The following is a 16,904-nucleotide window of genomic DNA, read 5'->3' as shown; positions in this document are numbered from 1 at the left end:
CACATGCACAATATCAGACATTTCAACAGGCATTGCCTATGCCTTCTTCGGACTCAACATCATCGTAACTGCAATTATTGCATTATAGGGTCTTTACATACTCCACAGGCTTGCAGCTGTATATTCGGTTGTTGCAATCTTTATGACAACTATAGCTTCTGAACTGCAATAGCTCATCAGGCTCATATCTATGCACACTTATTATCCATCCGTAATCGCTGGGGTTCGGAGACAACTTCTGTAAATGAATCAAATCCCGGGTCTGCAGGTACTCGCGGAGTGAACGTTATGAAGCTGCACCCTCTGTTAGAGGTAGTGTCTCCGGTTTTATCACTCCTGTCGCTGTCTTCCTTGAGAACATGTTGTATGTTTTGGTGAACTGCTGTAACCATCAAAGACCACAATGACATTCTGAAAGCAACGGCCCAGATACTGCACGTAGCTTGGGTAATTGTTGGCAATTCCCTGTCATGTCTGACGTTGACCCCATTTCACCATGTACAAAAGCCATCCACCATCAATTATGAGGGTCCAGCATGGTTGAAGTCAAATCAAGTGGTTCCGTTAAGGCCAAAAAGGTTGTTTTCGAACATTTTGCTTTGGTAGCCTTGTTCATCTTCTGATTTTTGTTGCTGAACAGGGACAGCGGGAAAGTAGTGAACTCATACTGTAAGCTTGTCGCAACATCCATATCCCACTGGGTGAAAATGATCGGTCGGTTGAACAACTTCAATGAGTCAATGTGACTGTTTTACTCGTAAATCTTAGGACATTTTCTTTGCGATGACAGGGCTTTTACCCAGGGTTGTAACCAACTCATAAGGTTCCGAGTCATAAGTCAATCTCAATTTTATAGTTTTGACTCGAGTCAAGTCGATTCATTTTCAATTCACCACCCAGTCAAGTCCTAGTCCAAGTCAGCGAGCAGAGGGTTGAGTCCGAGTCATGGTATTATGGCTCGAGTCCGAGACCAAGTCATTGTGTTGATACTGCTCAGTTTCCAGTTAAAGCCATGCTAAATCCCCTTTTTTATAACTCTGTTTGGTGACATCGAATGGTTCGCATTTCTAATATACTAGTTTTCCTCACTTTTAGCAGTTTCTGGTCGCATTTTCAAGTACAAGTACTATTTGACGAAATCCCAATAGTTTGATTACTTTACTATTCTTCGAAATTACCATAAAATGTTGGTCTTGGCTGTCTGAGTCTCGAGTCATATGACTTGGTTCAAGTCATGCGCAATGACTCGAGAAGTCGAGTCAATACACAGATCCGTATTTTTAGAAAATGACTCGAGTCAAGTCAAGTCATAAAAAATCGTGACTCGAGTCCTTAAAACCCTGCTTTCACCTTTGACATGACAACCATGGCCGGCGTCACTGACTTTTCATCCAGGTTGATCTGCATGGCCAATGGCCATCCTAAATTCAGCTGCTCCCTCAGTATTTCGACTATACGTCATCAACCGTATATTTGTGAATCCAGTTGAGAAATACATGAGCAACCCCATTTATCCATCGTTGACGAATGGATTCATTTCTTCAAACCATTTTAGGACAAGTTCAATGGCCCCTGCATCTCGCTTCATCTGTGTCTTGGTAAGCTCTCTATGAACGGGTACATGTCTGCTGACGTCCTCCTCCATTCGCCTGTTGACAACTGACAGATGACTGAGAGTGGGCACCCAACATCTGTGGCCAGAAAAGCTGTTGCTCATTCTTCCTCTGCGGGTTCACCAACGTGGCTCCCGTGGGCGGCAGACGTTCTCAAACTGGGGGTGGGGGGTCGTGGACGCATCTGAGGGGAGGCGCGAAGCCGCCTGAGAGAAATGATTTTCTTGAACTCGGAATGAGTTTAATTTGTGCTGAATCCTCCAGTTTCAACATTGGAAATAATCCTAATTAGGCCTTTCGATTTGAATTGTCATAATTCCGCCGTACCATCCACACACTGATGCTAGATTTTGAGTGATACCGAACCTTGCACTAATCAGAAGATGTCCCTGAATGATGTGTAACTGGTAAATGCGGGTAGCTGCCAATGGATTTTGATTTAGGTTGTGGTCAGGTCCGTTCGAGCTAAGACCAAACGGGGTAATAGAAGGGGTTAGGCACCAAAATCGCTAAAATATATATGTGCTACATGTTATCATTGCACATGGTTATGTTTAATAAATTATTCAAGTGCAACTACATATATTAGAAGTGCCTCAACAGCGATAATAGAGGAGATGTGGCACCGATGGATCACTGGGACCGAAAATACTTTGAAAATTCTCTATGATAATTCCATGATTACACTCCGTGAACTTGTCTACAATTGCATGCTGGCAAAATCTTTCCGCACATACAAAATTCGACGTGCGCGAGCAATGGGGTCTCTCACAGATGGTTTTTGTTTTAGGGGGTGTAAACTAAATTTAGATCGACATATACATTTTTCTTTGTAACCTTCAACACGAACAAACCAGCAATCATTTTTATTGTGAAGTGTAGGACTTGTATCAGGCTATATAATGGCACCTATTATTTTTTTCAGTACTTTCCTTGAGTGGACTTTTTTTCGATTCATGTATAAAATTCGTAGGGTGGGGACCGATGATACAATAGCCAAATCAAGCATACTAATCATGAAACAAATGAAACATGTCTACGTACAGAAAATCTTTATGTAATAATTGCATATGATGTGTTATCGCTATAACGAGGTATTTGGAAGTCACACTGTCGATTTTCGGACAATGTGTATGTACCCTCGAATTTATAAGTCCGAGCCTAAATCGAAACGTGATTTTATGACAACATTTGAGTTAATATTTATTCTATTTTTTGACAGTTGCGACCAAACATCCTTCTTTGGCTTGCTGTAGCTTAGATTATAATACTGAGCAAGAAAAGTAGTCACATTTGAGTTTTTTAGGGTATATGTGTCATAGGTCCCCGGGTCGTGTGTCATTGGACCCACTGGGTGGGGACCGATGACACGTTCGAGCAACAAATTTTGAACGCCCATAAATATTTTTTGAAAAGACGGATATTCATGTATATGTGCGCGATAGGTAGAGCTTGTATCAAAGTGCTGAGCCAGCAAAAGATCTGCTGTTTTCGGCTTAACATTTCAGGGCCAGCGATCATTTTCCGATTTTTGATCCATCGGTACCACATCTCCCCTACCTCCCGTGCCATCAAAAAATGCATTGGGGTTGCAAACATTGGTTGCTCTTTTTAATACTTTTCGATATGACGATAAGAGGAGGGGCTAAATTTTTTATCAAGGGGCGTGTCGAAAAAAGTTTGAGAACCGCTGATGATGGCCTGCAGGTGTGAAGCATCTTGGTAACAATGCAGGACAGATTCCCATTGTGGTCTGCGAGTCACTCGGTTCTGATAAAGACATTGTGCATTTCTGCCATGTACTGGTACTCCACCTTGAGTGCAGGTGTTCTTCCTCTTTTTGCGAATCGATTGAACGTTTCTTCAAACCTTCGCTCAAATACTCGCAATACAGGGTCACAGTGTCTGGCTCCCATTTCCCCACCAGTCACCTTTTCCATGAAGGACTTCCTGTCACCACGCTTATCCTCAGTTAAGGCAATTTCGATGGTATGTTGATAGATAGCTGCATCGACGAGGAGGTGAGGAGGGATTGCCTTGTCAAAACATCCTCCATCCATGATGTGGATGGTTGTTGTGCTTCCAGCATAGATCAACTGGATCACATCTAGTATCCCAGAATATTCCATGTTGTCACCAATTGGTCCAATATGAGATTTCAACAGGTGAAAACCACTCGACCTTGGAATGACGTGTAAATTTGTCTGCTTCATTATATATATAGCCTTCAGTCGAATCGGAAGATCGAAGGTCACTATAGCTACCCAACGCGCTGTGTGCACTCTTTAAGACTGGCGAAGAAGGTTTTGAGGTCATCAGGGTCTCCTTCAATAACTGGAAGGAACTCGATCCGTGCGCGCTGGTTTGCATCATTACCATTGATTCTTTTAATCCAGCTATTCCAGTTGGAATGTTGAAACTCAGGATTGTTGGCTTTATTAACCCAAACCGCTGCTCATAGTGTGTTATCTGGATAGATGAGCGTCTGATCCAAGCTGATCCATATGCCAAGGATAAGAAATTATGGTGAAACTGCGTCGAACCATTCAGTAGCAATTGACAATGAACTCACACAAGGCCGTGCTGGATTCATAGCCGCTTTTTTACTTCGGTACAATTGCGTCCATCTTATAGAACGGAATGATACAGAAAATGCCGTTTTAGACCTTGCTGCATGGCTTAGAACTGTATTTAAGGAATTACTGAACTGGTTTTAAGCCTATATATGTGTGTGTTACCCAGTATTACAGCATACAGAATTTGTTGAATCGTTCGGTATCGAATTACTGAACGGTGTACTTATGACTAGATAACTATGCCATCAGTGCCATACTTTTACATATATTTCCACAAAACAGCCTGTAGCAAAATGTAAATTTTAACAATCAATTGAGAAACATGAAAAACCATTATTAAACCCATCCTTGGTTACTTATAGCCGATAAAAATATTTTTATTTTATTTTATTTTTTCAAAGTTGTCAAATTTAACAGCTTTTTTTCTGGGTTTCCCACAAGAGTTGAACTTCAACATTTTAACACATGTTATAAGTGGCCTTCACAGACATATTGGTGAAGAAATTGTTTGGTAACAATATAGTTCACAGATTTGTGAAATATTCCATAAAATGCCCTTACTAGTTGTGCCACACGCCTACATTTGAACAGCAACTACAATCTACCTGGTCAATCAAGAACGTGGATCACTATATGGTGTTGCTTGTAATTTGAATTTGTAATTGTGAATGTCACTTCCACGGAGTTCATTTCTCGCCGTAGATCAGGAAGACAATGTGTTTTTGAAAACTGAATTGTCATACAGGCGTCACCTTGTCTGCTATTCTCATTGAACAATCAACGCATCGTGCAATCCGAGATTTCATGGCGGATGTTTCGAAATTCGGGAGTGATATTGGTCGCAGGCGAAACAATAACTTAGATTTGAGGAGTTTGAAAAGGGGGTCCGAGCCCCCAACCCTGAATACGCCATTGTATCAACCTCTCAAAGACATGTTTATACTGCCACAAGAATATTTATATTGGTCGTGCTGAAGATTCATTAACAAGTTTCCGCAATATTGATAAATGATGCACAAAATTAGAATTTTCGCAAAGAGCCATACTTTATGCCCAAAAGAGCCATATATGGCTCGCGAGCCATAGGTTCCCGACCACTGTATTAGTTGATTAAAATGTATGGCTCTTTGGAAGTTTGAATGGAAAATATGGGGTCAATATGGCGCTTCGGACAAAAAAGGTTCCCGACCACTGCTGTGTAGGATGTGATAGGACTATTCGAAGATTTGAATGGGGATCCGTCGTAAAAGGAAGGAGGCTGGTATTTAATTTAATGTACAGAATATTTGCATCATATAATCATGACAGACCTGTGGAAACATATGATATAAGCTCATGTCCTACCTTCCGAATCGATAATGCAGCTTTGAGCGGACCATGAAATATCACCAGGTCCCAAGCAAGTGTGTGCCTGAACGCCGATGCGGTATACAGAGTTGGGCATAGCCGCTACATTATACGTGAATGTGTCGCCGCTAAGAATATGTTCAGCTATGGTGCCATTTTTCTTCATTCCAGATGGCGGCTCGTTTGAACTTTCGTTGATGAACATCTGAAATATAGCACACCTTGAATATTGGCGCATAGACGTTATCGAAATTAACCAAATATACTATAAAGCGACATGGTAACTAGCAAGTAATCGCACTTTCATATTGATCCTATTCCTCATGATTTTACTCTTTAGAGTTTGACGAGTGTGACTGGGATCTTCAACGATCGGAAAAAGCTATATATTGGACTAAACTAGGGTTGCCATACGTCCGGAATTTCCCGGAAATGTCTGGAATTTCACTGTTCAAACTGGCGTCCGGCAGGAATTTCTAAAATATGTCAATTGTCCGTAATTTTGAAGATTTGACGTATAGGCTCCTAATTTGTTCGTAAATTAACATGAAAATATTATTTTAGGGAATATTTATGCTGATGCGTGATATTATTCTTCGCGCTGCGCGCGATTTACTATCACATTTATTGATTTTAATATGGGGACCATCCTAGGGACTACCACCCTTGCAAAAAGTGCAAAAGTGCAAAAGTGCTCCTCAAATTTTGATCCGGGCCACGGAAAATTTTCAAATTGGAGATGGAGTCGTGACCATACAAGGTTGGAAACCACTGGATGTGGGGTGCTTATAACGCTCCGTGGTGCGCACCGGAATAGGGCTGATAAACAATCTTATCCGTGGGAAATGAACATGACTTAACAATGTGCAATTACGCTCCCTGTATTTTCGAACTCGTCATCCTCCACCAGCTCTACCGCTAACACTGATCATGTGGGCGGAGAGTAAAGTAACTGTGGGAACCATATAGTAATATATAGAACAACCAATATTATTGACAGAATTAATCCAAGAAATTTAACGACCAGCGGCATATAGAAACCAGATTCATATAGCAACCCCCCCCCCCCATCCCCCAGGAGTTGCATCAATTACTCTATGGTGGGCTCAAAATAATTGTTTATTTGGGTGGGAAGGGGCTGAAAAATGTGGTTTCGGTCCCGGTTACACAACGCACAGCCACAAACTCCTGAACCGGATCGTGACCATCTCTGGTCTATGAGCAACGCTTTGCTAGTGTGACGTCATGACTAATTTTGAAATCCTATAGTGAGCGCTAAAGAGTGTATGGAATTTGTGTCACAGAAATATGGTAATCTCAGACTAAACAAATAAAAATAATATATAAGGACAATATATGTAGACTGATGAAGTATCATAAACGCAATCATACGAATATCAAATCATTCAGGTGATCCATAAGTGGGATAATGAATACACAGATTATAGCTATATATGGCAATGCAAACGTGATATAACACCTGTCAGAAAGATCATAGCGAGAGGGCATATTGGTTTTGGACGAGGTCATATTATAAATATACGCAACGTCACAACTGCGAGTTTATAGGTACTTGGGTCACTTCACTACCAAACCACCTATAGACTCGCAGTTGTGACGTTGCATATATTAATATCATAGTAGTAGTATAGTAGTATAGTATAGTAGTATACAAGGGCGTAGTCACCATAAAATTTTGGTGATGGCCCAAATTTGATGAGGTATTCGATGCGGGGGGTGTTATTATTATTTTTATCTCCCATAAGGATTGTAGGCATAGCAAATGTAGCAATTAATCCAGAAACAACGTTTAAATGACGAGAAGCATTTGCTTATCACATCGCAAAAGAAATGTAATTACAGCTGCGTACAGTTGATGTCAACGTTGTACAATGTTCTACACCAGGCCAACATGTTCTGACGCACAAACGGGTCTATTTAGTGTGATAGCTAGTCATCGGTCCACTGAAATGCGGATCTGTTACACCCCTGTACACTGGGGGTATGACTTGAAAAAGAAAATTCAGAATTTTGTGTTTCTGTAGTCACAAATGATGAACTTTTGTGTCCTGATTTCGAAATTCACAAAAGAGAAGACCCTTTAAACAAAAACATCCCGCACAAAAATTTTCCAGTTTTCACTGTATGGAGGATAAACTTTCTTTTGCAGATACACATTATGCAATATATATATCGACTGAATTGAATTTAACTGACACAATTCCCATTGCGAAGATTTTAAATAGTATTTTGGTAAATTGCGATTTCCCAGACGGAATTAATCCTATAGTGTTCTTGTTTACAGAAAAAAATTAAATAATTAACAAATATTTATTAATTTCGATTTTAGATGAAGACTGTATGCCTCGTATAATTTCATTTTGTCTGACATAAATCAAACTGGGTGTTCGAAAAGGCGAAAGTAGACAACTAATAATACAACTCAAAATATTTTCAGCGGTCTAGAAAACCGATTAGAGGAATATGATTCATCGGAAAATTTGAAAATGTCATATCATATGTGACACGGCATCTGTTGATACTAGACGGTGGAATGGCATTGTTTCGAAACTGCAAAATGGAGGAAGCAAGGGTTTTCATAAACCACAACATATATTGGTTGCCAGGATCATATTATCGATTCTTAAAGCATATATCAGAGTACTCCAATCCAACGTCTTCAACAAATCCAACTCTCTCAGCTACAGATTTAGAGATGATGTGGTAAAACACTACGAAAACTTGGTACAGTCCACCAAGCCAGAATTTCAGGTGTAAATATTAGAAAACCGAAGATGTAGGGATGATTTTAAGTTTATCTATGAGCTTTGCAGAACGTGCCGCTCTTTCAAAGAAATTAGTAGATTACCACTAAGCAAATGGCAAAAACTTCCATCTCTACGCAATGCGAGGTGGAGCTCAAGGGCCATGATTGCGTACTTCCAAATCCCCAAATGGAGAATACCTCAAGAGATATCATGCTTAATCATCGCAAATGCGTGTCAGGAAGCCTGATAATCTAACCAGATGTCTAAAGATGGGACATACCAGAGCCCGACCGATTATCGGCGAGCCGATAATATCGAGACGACATGACTCCTTTGAAAGAATAATCGTATCGGACATTGGAGCAGCAAAAATCATCGGCAATTGGCCTGACGTCACAACATAGCGGTAGGAAGTCAGAACACTATAATCTTTGACCGCTAGACTCAGAATATTGATATATTTCATATAGCTTACACTTTACAGGTGTCCAGATGCCGCCTTTCTACTTTATTTCATGTTCAAGTATAATCATGGCTGTATAGATGTTCAAATAAATGCTCTGAAGCTTTGAAAATGTGCTTATCTATATCCAATTTCTTTTCAATATCGGCTGTCTGTATTGGGGTTATCAGTAAGGTGTGAGATATGGGTTTTATCGGTATCGACCCAAAAATCCAATATCGGTCGGGCTCTGGAATACATCAAAGATTATTTGCTGCTATCTTGGCGCTCGAATGTCCTGCAGCGATAAAGTATCCTACAACCCCATTAGAAGTCGGATATGTGCGTTGTTGTTGTCCCTGGCACCAACATAATAACAGAAAGTGGAGTCAAATTGATGGATGAACTTTACCAAAAGCGCAAAAGGACATATATTTGAAGATTAAATTTTAGCAAAGAATGCCATTTAATTGTAATTTTTTCTATATTTGAACCAATTTCAAAAATTGAAATCAGTTTGTGTGGGACATTTTTTTTCGATTTGATCAAAATGATAATCATTTTGTATATTTATACCAAAATGTACATTAATTCCTGCTACCGGCAAACTTTTTTATTTCAAGTCATAAACCTATTGTACACCCCATCTGAGCGGTACACTCTTTTAACATTTTGGAACACCCTAGGCCTAGGGTGTACGATACACCCAGTTGAAAAGCCCTGGTAGGCTATAGTATACTATACTATTGAAGCGTGTTAAATTTTTCCCACTTCGTTGTCGGTTGACTAAAAAATAAGGTGACATTTCCGGCTCAATTCCAAAAATACAGTTTTTTCTTTCACATTATCCGTTGGTTGACTAAAAAAGACAGCCAGCTCAGCTCCCGAAATAGCTGCCGGAGCGTTACTCCAGTGCTGATTTACTGTATGTCAGAGTTGGGATGACTCGAGTCAGACTCAAGTCACCTTTTTCCTATGACTTGACTTGACTTGACTTGACTCGGCGTATCAGAAATGTGGATTGACTCGTGACTCGGAGAAAAATTCACGAGTCAATTTGGAGTCACCAAGCAATCTATGTCAATAAAAATCACTGCATCTTACATATGGTCGGATTGTTCGCGAAGCGCTGGTGTAACCCGTGATAGCGACCCATCATTCAATGGTTGTCCGTTTTACTGAGCCTGCATTGCTCTCTCACAAATAAATTGACCGCAAACGAGGTGATCGAAGCTTACGGCTTACGCTGTCGTAAACAGGAAACGGTAGTGAAATAATTTATTAACAAAATGTCTATTTCTGTTCTCTGTTCTTAACTTAACCATACCTCTTGTTTTGTTGAAATTGAATTCGAATATTTATATAGTCCTCGGCCATTGGCGCAGGCTAGAATTGTATCATATCAACTTGTAAATCGGTAATGTATTGTATCTTAGCAATTCGTTTCTCTATTCTCTATTTTGGCTGGTAACTATAATCAGAGGCTATATGCAATTACTTATGTAATTTAGCATTTCTACGTATATGTGAGCGATATGGCGCCTTCTTGCGTTTACATTTAACTCTATATTCGTCCATAGGTTCAAAATCAATGACCACTCGATCTTTATTTCCGACAGCTAGCAAAATGCAGTGACGTAGGCATATGCCTCATACTTCGAAAAGGCAACTCGACTTGACTCGAGTCACCTCCAAAAATCGAGTGACTTGACTTGACTCGAGTTACCTTCGAAAATCGATTGACTTGACTTGACTCGAGTCAAAATGTGCAATGCCTCGAAATGACTCGTGACTCGAAGGTAGTGACTTGATCCCGACACTGCTGTATGTCAGTCGAATTTAGACCTATATTTAAACAAGATTCTCAAAAAAGAGGACAATTAAGCGTCCTCCGAGGACACTTTGAAAAAAGTCAAAAAAGAGGACGTATGGTAACCCTATATTATGAGCACTATGGTTTCACCATACCTTGTATTGAGTTATGTATGCCGCTGGTATACCATCGGCTCTCTCCCACGTTACAGTACAATTATTTGTGCTAGAACGTGTGACGCGTATATCGGTCACTTCTCGCGGCAATCCTGCACTGATATGTCGACTTTGATTGGTAAGCGTATATTTGGTTTCGCATTTCCCTTCCTGCAGACATGGCGTTACCTGCAATACATAAAAGCCTTTTACTTATCAAGGCTACTCTATATTGTGATACGATTCTGTTCTGTTAAAGAAATAAGAACACGTAGATAAAGAATATTAATTAGAAGTTGCTCTCTTATGCATCTATAAACCAATAAATTGGTTTCTTTATTTTGGACGGCTTTGGAATCATGGATAGTCTCAGTTAGGCATTTAAAAGGTAAAACGCAGATAATGACACGAGTTTCGACGGATTCAAATATTATCGTCACGTCACATCCATAAATAATAATAGCTTGATTCATTGATAGTAAGGTTATAACACAAAATTATAGATGGCGCAATGACCTATGGAACAAGCCGCGACTGATCCATACTGCAACGGCAGCTTCGGCAATGATATTTTCTTTTCTTTTGCAAGCGACCACAGCCTCAGTCAATTTTGTGAAAATGACATCTCTGAATTCACCATATTACCCACGACCTAGTTAACATCGAACATATTTGAATCTGAAGTCATTACCGATATCGTAAACGTGGACCATGGTTGAACAGCTAGCGTATGATGTTGGATGTCGGTTGTTGTTGGAGTCGCTAACCGTTGGTAAACATCTGTCCCGTTGTTATTATTCTGCAAATGCAGCCTATAATTCGAATAAAACACGTTAACACAAATAGCAATCGTGGGGCAAAATGACGAATATAATAAAAATGGCAAGAATAACAAAAGTCAACGTGCGAGGTGTATGTGATGTAAATTGGTGAATTTGGGCATCATACAAGATCAATGATAGCACGATTACAACGAAATCAATTGCGACCAAACAATAATATATAGGCCAGCTATCACGCGATAACGCTCAAATAATAATCCATATCGCAGCGTGTTATGACGCATGAGGATGCAATACTGGCTACCTACTTGTGAACAATATTTAAAGCTCTCCTGTTTGGTTTCCAGACAATAGTAAGATTCGATGAGCAATTTCCTGAATCGATTGCAACATACTCTGGAGCACTTGGAACTAAATGCAATTCAATTGGAAGTTAGATGCTTGTGACTGTGACACCATCCGCTTGTCATTTTTAGGAGGGCTATAGGAAAATGCTGGGGAAATGCTAAACAACACTGTCGTTGAGAGTAATACAAAATTAAAGATATATGCCTGAGCTAACGAAACAAATTGGTGTGCGTATAGTTAGAAGCGGGGCTATTAGGGAATCGGTGAAAAGATGATTTAGAAAACTCATTACCTATGCGGAAAACATTTCCATGTCGTAATAATTTCCATGTCGGTATTGTCTGCACTGACGAACCTAAAGCAAGGTTCTTTTGGGAGCGCGAACCTCAAATGCTCCTCTATGAATCACTAAGAAAAATCTTCTTTTATAGGTTCCCATCGTATTCAAAATTATCTCACGCTGGGCGTATACTTATTCACTGGGACTGTATACCCTATATTTGAATTAAACAACACTTGTATATAAGCAAGTGATTATGTCATACGACAAAATATAGACACGGAAGACGGATTGCGTGTTATTGCCGGCTACCCCCACCCAATAGCAACCTAACTAAGAGAACTATCGACTACTCGGGATCTATCATCTGGAATGCATTACCACCACATATCCGTGAATTGCCTCATAATAGATTAAGTCCTACTTGATCACCTCTTGTGGTTACACTAACACTGTTGCCCTACATCGCCCAGACATTGCTTCATTGATCATTTTCTACCATCGTTTAATTTTATTCTATTTTTTGAAACTACCGTAACATTTTTTACAGCCAGACTGTTTAGAGTCAAGTGTACCTGCTTGATGCTGGTGTGATCAGACTAGGTGACCTTCACGGTCTTATCGATCATTCCTATCTAATACCGAATACTGCGCATGCATATTTTCTGTACTACCACCACCACTGCCGTGTGTTATGTATTTTGGTTGAATGAAAATAAAGACTCTCTTTCTCTCTCTCTCTCTCTACGTTGAAATCAACCTAACTTTAATACTGAGGATTTTCAAAGCGGGTTTCTGAAATCAACGTCACCTTGTTATGTTTGAAACTGTTAACCATCAAGTTCTGAATAGATCGCTCAATTCAATGTTTTAAATAATTCCTTTAGAACTCGTTTGTACAATGTATAGGCCTATGTATATATCATATGTCTCTTGGTAGACTATACTCTCACTGTCCGATATGGTGCCACTTGTTTCCAGGCATGGTCGGACAACCTTTTGCAGCATTTCATAGAGGATTGAATACTAATAAACATAGATGAAGTGGGGTTGATTTAAATTTCAAACATGGAAGGGTCAGCACTCACGCTGGATCTTCATGACCCTTAGGCCACATCGCCAGAAGTCAACAACATTCCGAATGACCCCATTTGGGTTGGTCAACCGTTAAATGAACTCATCTAAGATAAGCTCATAGCAACATGACATGACCATAGCACCATATTGATTGTGAACGGACCAGTCATCGCTGATAAATGGTTATAGTAGAAGTAGTTCCGCAGAGTTCTACTCAATTGCAAGTAGAAACCTTATTGCTGTACACTCGATATAAATAGTAAGAGTACAGATAGAAGTAATTAGTCCGGTAATTACTCCGGTAAGTAAAAAAAACAAGGGCTGTGGGTGTCACACTGTGTAAGTCAGGGGTGTGATTTCACTTCAGTCGCCACTAGACACAAGTCGTTCACGTTGGCACCCAATTTCGAGAAGGTGTAAAAAGAGTTCCGAATTTTATGGGAAAAGGGACCCAAAACTAGTGATTCACAGAAGCGAAAACGCCAATGCGAAACCTTTATATGCAGGTTACATCGATAAATAATTACACGGAGATATAATTCAAATATCTGTGGCTGTGGTCAGCTCATGTATTACTCAAAACGCACACGCCGGGCTGACGGCAGTATACGACTAACTAAAAGTATGCATAAAAATATGACAACTCATATCATCGTAAGAGCCTCTGTTTACAACTGTATTCAACCCCCAGTCATCGTATTATTACCATAATACCATTGCCTTCGACAAAAGTGTAGCTAGAATAGAACCCCTACGATCCGTACTATCCGATATACCATAATGTGTATTGGCTTGACAATAAAGTGTTCAAATTAGAAAACAACGGCCTGAGTTTTGAGGTATCATTTTTGAATCATTTGACTGGTGTGGCCGCGAGCGATCTGAAGGTTTGAATCCGGCCGGCGACGAAAGTTGAGTTTGACACCCCTGATGTAGGCTAAGTCAGACGCTCGTGACAATCTACGAAATTGTATGATACATCTTCACGATACACAAAAAATGACTTATAGAGATCATAACATATTATACATTTCACTGCTATAATATCGATGTGTAAACTAAAATTGAAAAAAGGTAATTTTTCTGACTCCACTCCCGAAAGACCTGTCAACCTTGCCGTCGAATTCCAGATTTTGCGTATGGCATTTTTAGTTCTCTTTGCGATCGCCTGGCTCTCAAAGTTACAAAGGAGGCAGAATTGCGAATAAGGAAGACATTTGGGCATCCTCGGAGGACATTTTAGATTTTTTTGATAAAATAGGACAAATCGTTCTAAACGAGGACATATGGTAATCCTACATTAAAGGAAGTAGATCAATTTATATAGCAGGTGGAGATGAGGTATCTGAAAACGTCATTACTTGAATTACGTCTATATAGCCTATATTTAAGCTACTGGATACTCTCCAAAAGTAGAGGTATTTCGACACTAACCGTGACGACCTCTTATTTTCTCTTCGAATTTCATTCAAATCCTTCTGTGCATTCATTGAATCAACCAGCAGAAACAATCATATGGAAGGAAGCTTAATATAAGGAAACTGCATACACCAGGGGTTCTCAACTCGCGGGCCGCATGCGGCCCGCAGACGAATATTTTGCGGCCCGCGACATCTTTCAATAGGAACGCAATTACTACTGGAACAGTATTGTTTATGGAAGACCGATGTGTCACATTTGTCGAAGAAAAGCTGTTGTAACGAAGCGTAGAACCTCAAAATGATACCACGATAGTTTCTTCTGGAGTTGTACTGCCTGATCTGGGAGAAAACGTTGCTAGCTAGGTTTCAAGCCCACCAATCCATATTTCGAGGCATTGTTAAAATTGCCGAATACTTTACAGACGCATTGTTCAAAATTGCTTGGAATATCACTAAACCCAAGAATATGTTAGAGAAGGTGTGACTTCAATAAAACTTTAGCGTACTGTGCGAATATTCGGTATTTGTGGAACTTTGCAGCAAGTCCAACATCACCTGACAAATTTTGAAGCTAAAGTTGTCTGATTCAACAGTCACCAGAAGAGTAACAGTCAGTCGATCTTTAATTATCGCGTGTTCTGAAACACGTTTCCACGTAGACTACTTTAGCCTAACATTGGACGAATCCACCGACTGCACACACGTGGCATATCAAATTATCCAGGTGCGTTTTATCAGACTGGACATATTTCCAGAGGAAATGCGGACTGGGCAAACGTGGGGAGGGGACCAGTGAAAAAAACATCAACTTTACAAAGCTGACTTCTGTAATTATTGGTGTAGGGCTCCAGACATGGGAGGAAAGGAGAAGAGTTGATTGGTTTGCTCAGAAATGATCCCGAACGTCTGACTTCTTCTCATAGCACTGAGAGCTCAAAGTGATATTGGCCTCTGTAACGAAACAGTTACCGTAACTTTATACTTGCTCGCTCACGCAATAAAACAGAGAGTTCGGTTCTCTTGTGGAAGGGTTTGAAGCAGGGATACTAGGAGTTCTAGATCCCCCTGGGTTGAAGGTGCAGATGCAGACTTGGCAACATAGCCTATGTAATGCACGCTCCATGAAGGAATTTGCTTGCGCCACTGGAAGTTAGATATTCTCACAAAAAACAGTAACGGCAATGCTTGATAATGCATAAAAATGTACTAAATGCCCGTATAAGACTGGTAAATGGGCTATAGTAGCCTAAATTGAATAGTAGCCCACAAATAGGATACGGTGATAATGTTCTGCGGCCCGCAGTCTCTTTCGCTGTTAAAATGCCGCCCGTTATACGAGGGAAGTTGAGAACCCCTGGCATACACGTATCGATAATGGGCAACACAGGAATACCTTCATCGCAACAAACAGTGGCCTCGTAATATTATAATCTGAATACCCTGTGTGACCATTACTTACCTGTAAGCGTCAAATTTGTTTCAAGTTGCCTTCTGTAGTTTCCCGCTGCGTAAACAGCAACGCACGTGTATGTCGTTTCATCCTTCAAAATGGCGTTATTAAGATGAAGAATAGACCATCCTGGGACTAATTCTTGATACACGCTGCCAGTCACATACTCGGTGACATTTGTTGAAGATACCATCCAGTACACAGTTGGATACGGTATCCCATTCGCGAAGCAATTAATCATATTAATCACTCCCACTTTCACCGTTGCGTTCCTTGGTGAACGCATGATTCTGCTCATATTTACTGCGCAAAAGTTTGTTTGTATCACGTTAAGTTCACACACGAGAACGGATTTAGTTGTATTACATTTCTCACAAATATATGAAGATTCTGCTGAGAGATGTAGATCTTTCCAACCCACAGGCGTAGCAGCGACCAGCCGCTTCGTGTGATAACGTGGTCGACTAGTAGCCCTGCCCGAACAATCGTATAATCTCAGTTCGGTGGTTCTTATACGGAGGGACGCAAAAATCGAGGAGTGTCCCGAAATGTTCGACAATAGCCATATTCACAGATTTGAAACGTCATCACTGCGTCAAGAATAGGCTTCCGTCCATATGCAATTTATGCAGTATACATGGATACTTGATTTCTACTGATAACGGGTCTCAGACCGACCATTACATTCTCCAGGAACCGTCAAAAGACGCGTAGTTATGACAGATAACTATTTCATGGTCACGTCATATGCAACGCATAATGTCTTGTGATTATAATAAGAAATGAGTGTTTGAATATAATGTGTTTTACAACCATTTGTCGGACTACGCCG

General features: G+C 40.2%; 1 protein-coding gene across 4 annotated transcripts in view; it reads right to left on the bottom strand.

The window, feature by feature from the left end:
* The window catches only part of LOC145451583 (uncharacterized), a 96,927-nt gene that overhangs the window by 48,904 nt on the left and 31,119 nt on the right, over positions 1 to 16,904 (bottom strand). For all 4 annotated transcript variants that reach the window (XR_013918955.1, XR_013918956.1, XM_080329792.1 and 1 more), the window contains 6 exons: positions 16,439 to 16,545; positions 16,082 to 16,375; positions 11,805 to 11,907; positions 11,406 to 11,526; positions 10,715 to 10,903; positions 5,534 to 5,741 (listed from right to left, as the gene is read on the bottom strand). Coding sequence is in view for 2 of the 4 variants with exons in the window: in XM_080329792.1 (XP_080185918.1) it covers positions 5,534 to 5,741; positions 10,715 to 10,903; positions 11,406 to 11,526; positions 11,805 to 11,907; positions 16,082 to 16,375; positions 16,439 to 16,545 (1,022 nt within the window). In the remaining 2 variants the exon portion in view is untranslated. The remainder of the gene's footprint in view (positions 1 to 5,533; positions 5,742 to 10,714; positions 10,904 to 11,405; positions 11,527 to 11,804; positions 11,908 to 16,081; positions 16,376 to 16,438; positions 16,546 to 16,904) is intronic.

This window comes from Botryllus schlosseri, chromosome 12 (genome assembly GCF_051294905.1).
Source record: "Botryllus schlosseri isolate E-star chromosome 12, Bs_hap1, whole genome shotgun sequence".
In the NCBI taxonomy this organism is placed as follows: domain Eukaryota; kingdom Metazoa; phylum Chordata; class Ascidiacea; order Stolidobranchia; family Styelidae; genus Botryllus; species Botryllus schlosseri.
This window is presented reverse-complemented; position numbering and strand designations above follow the sequence as displayed.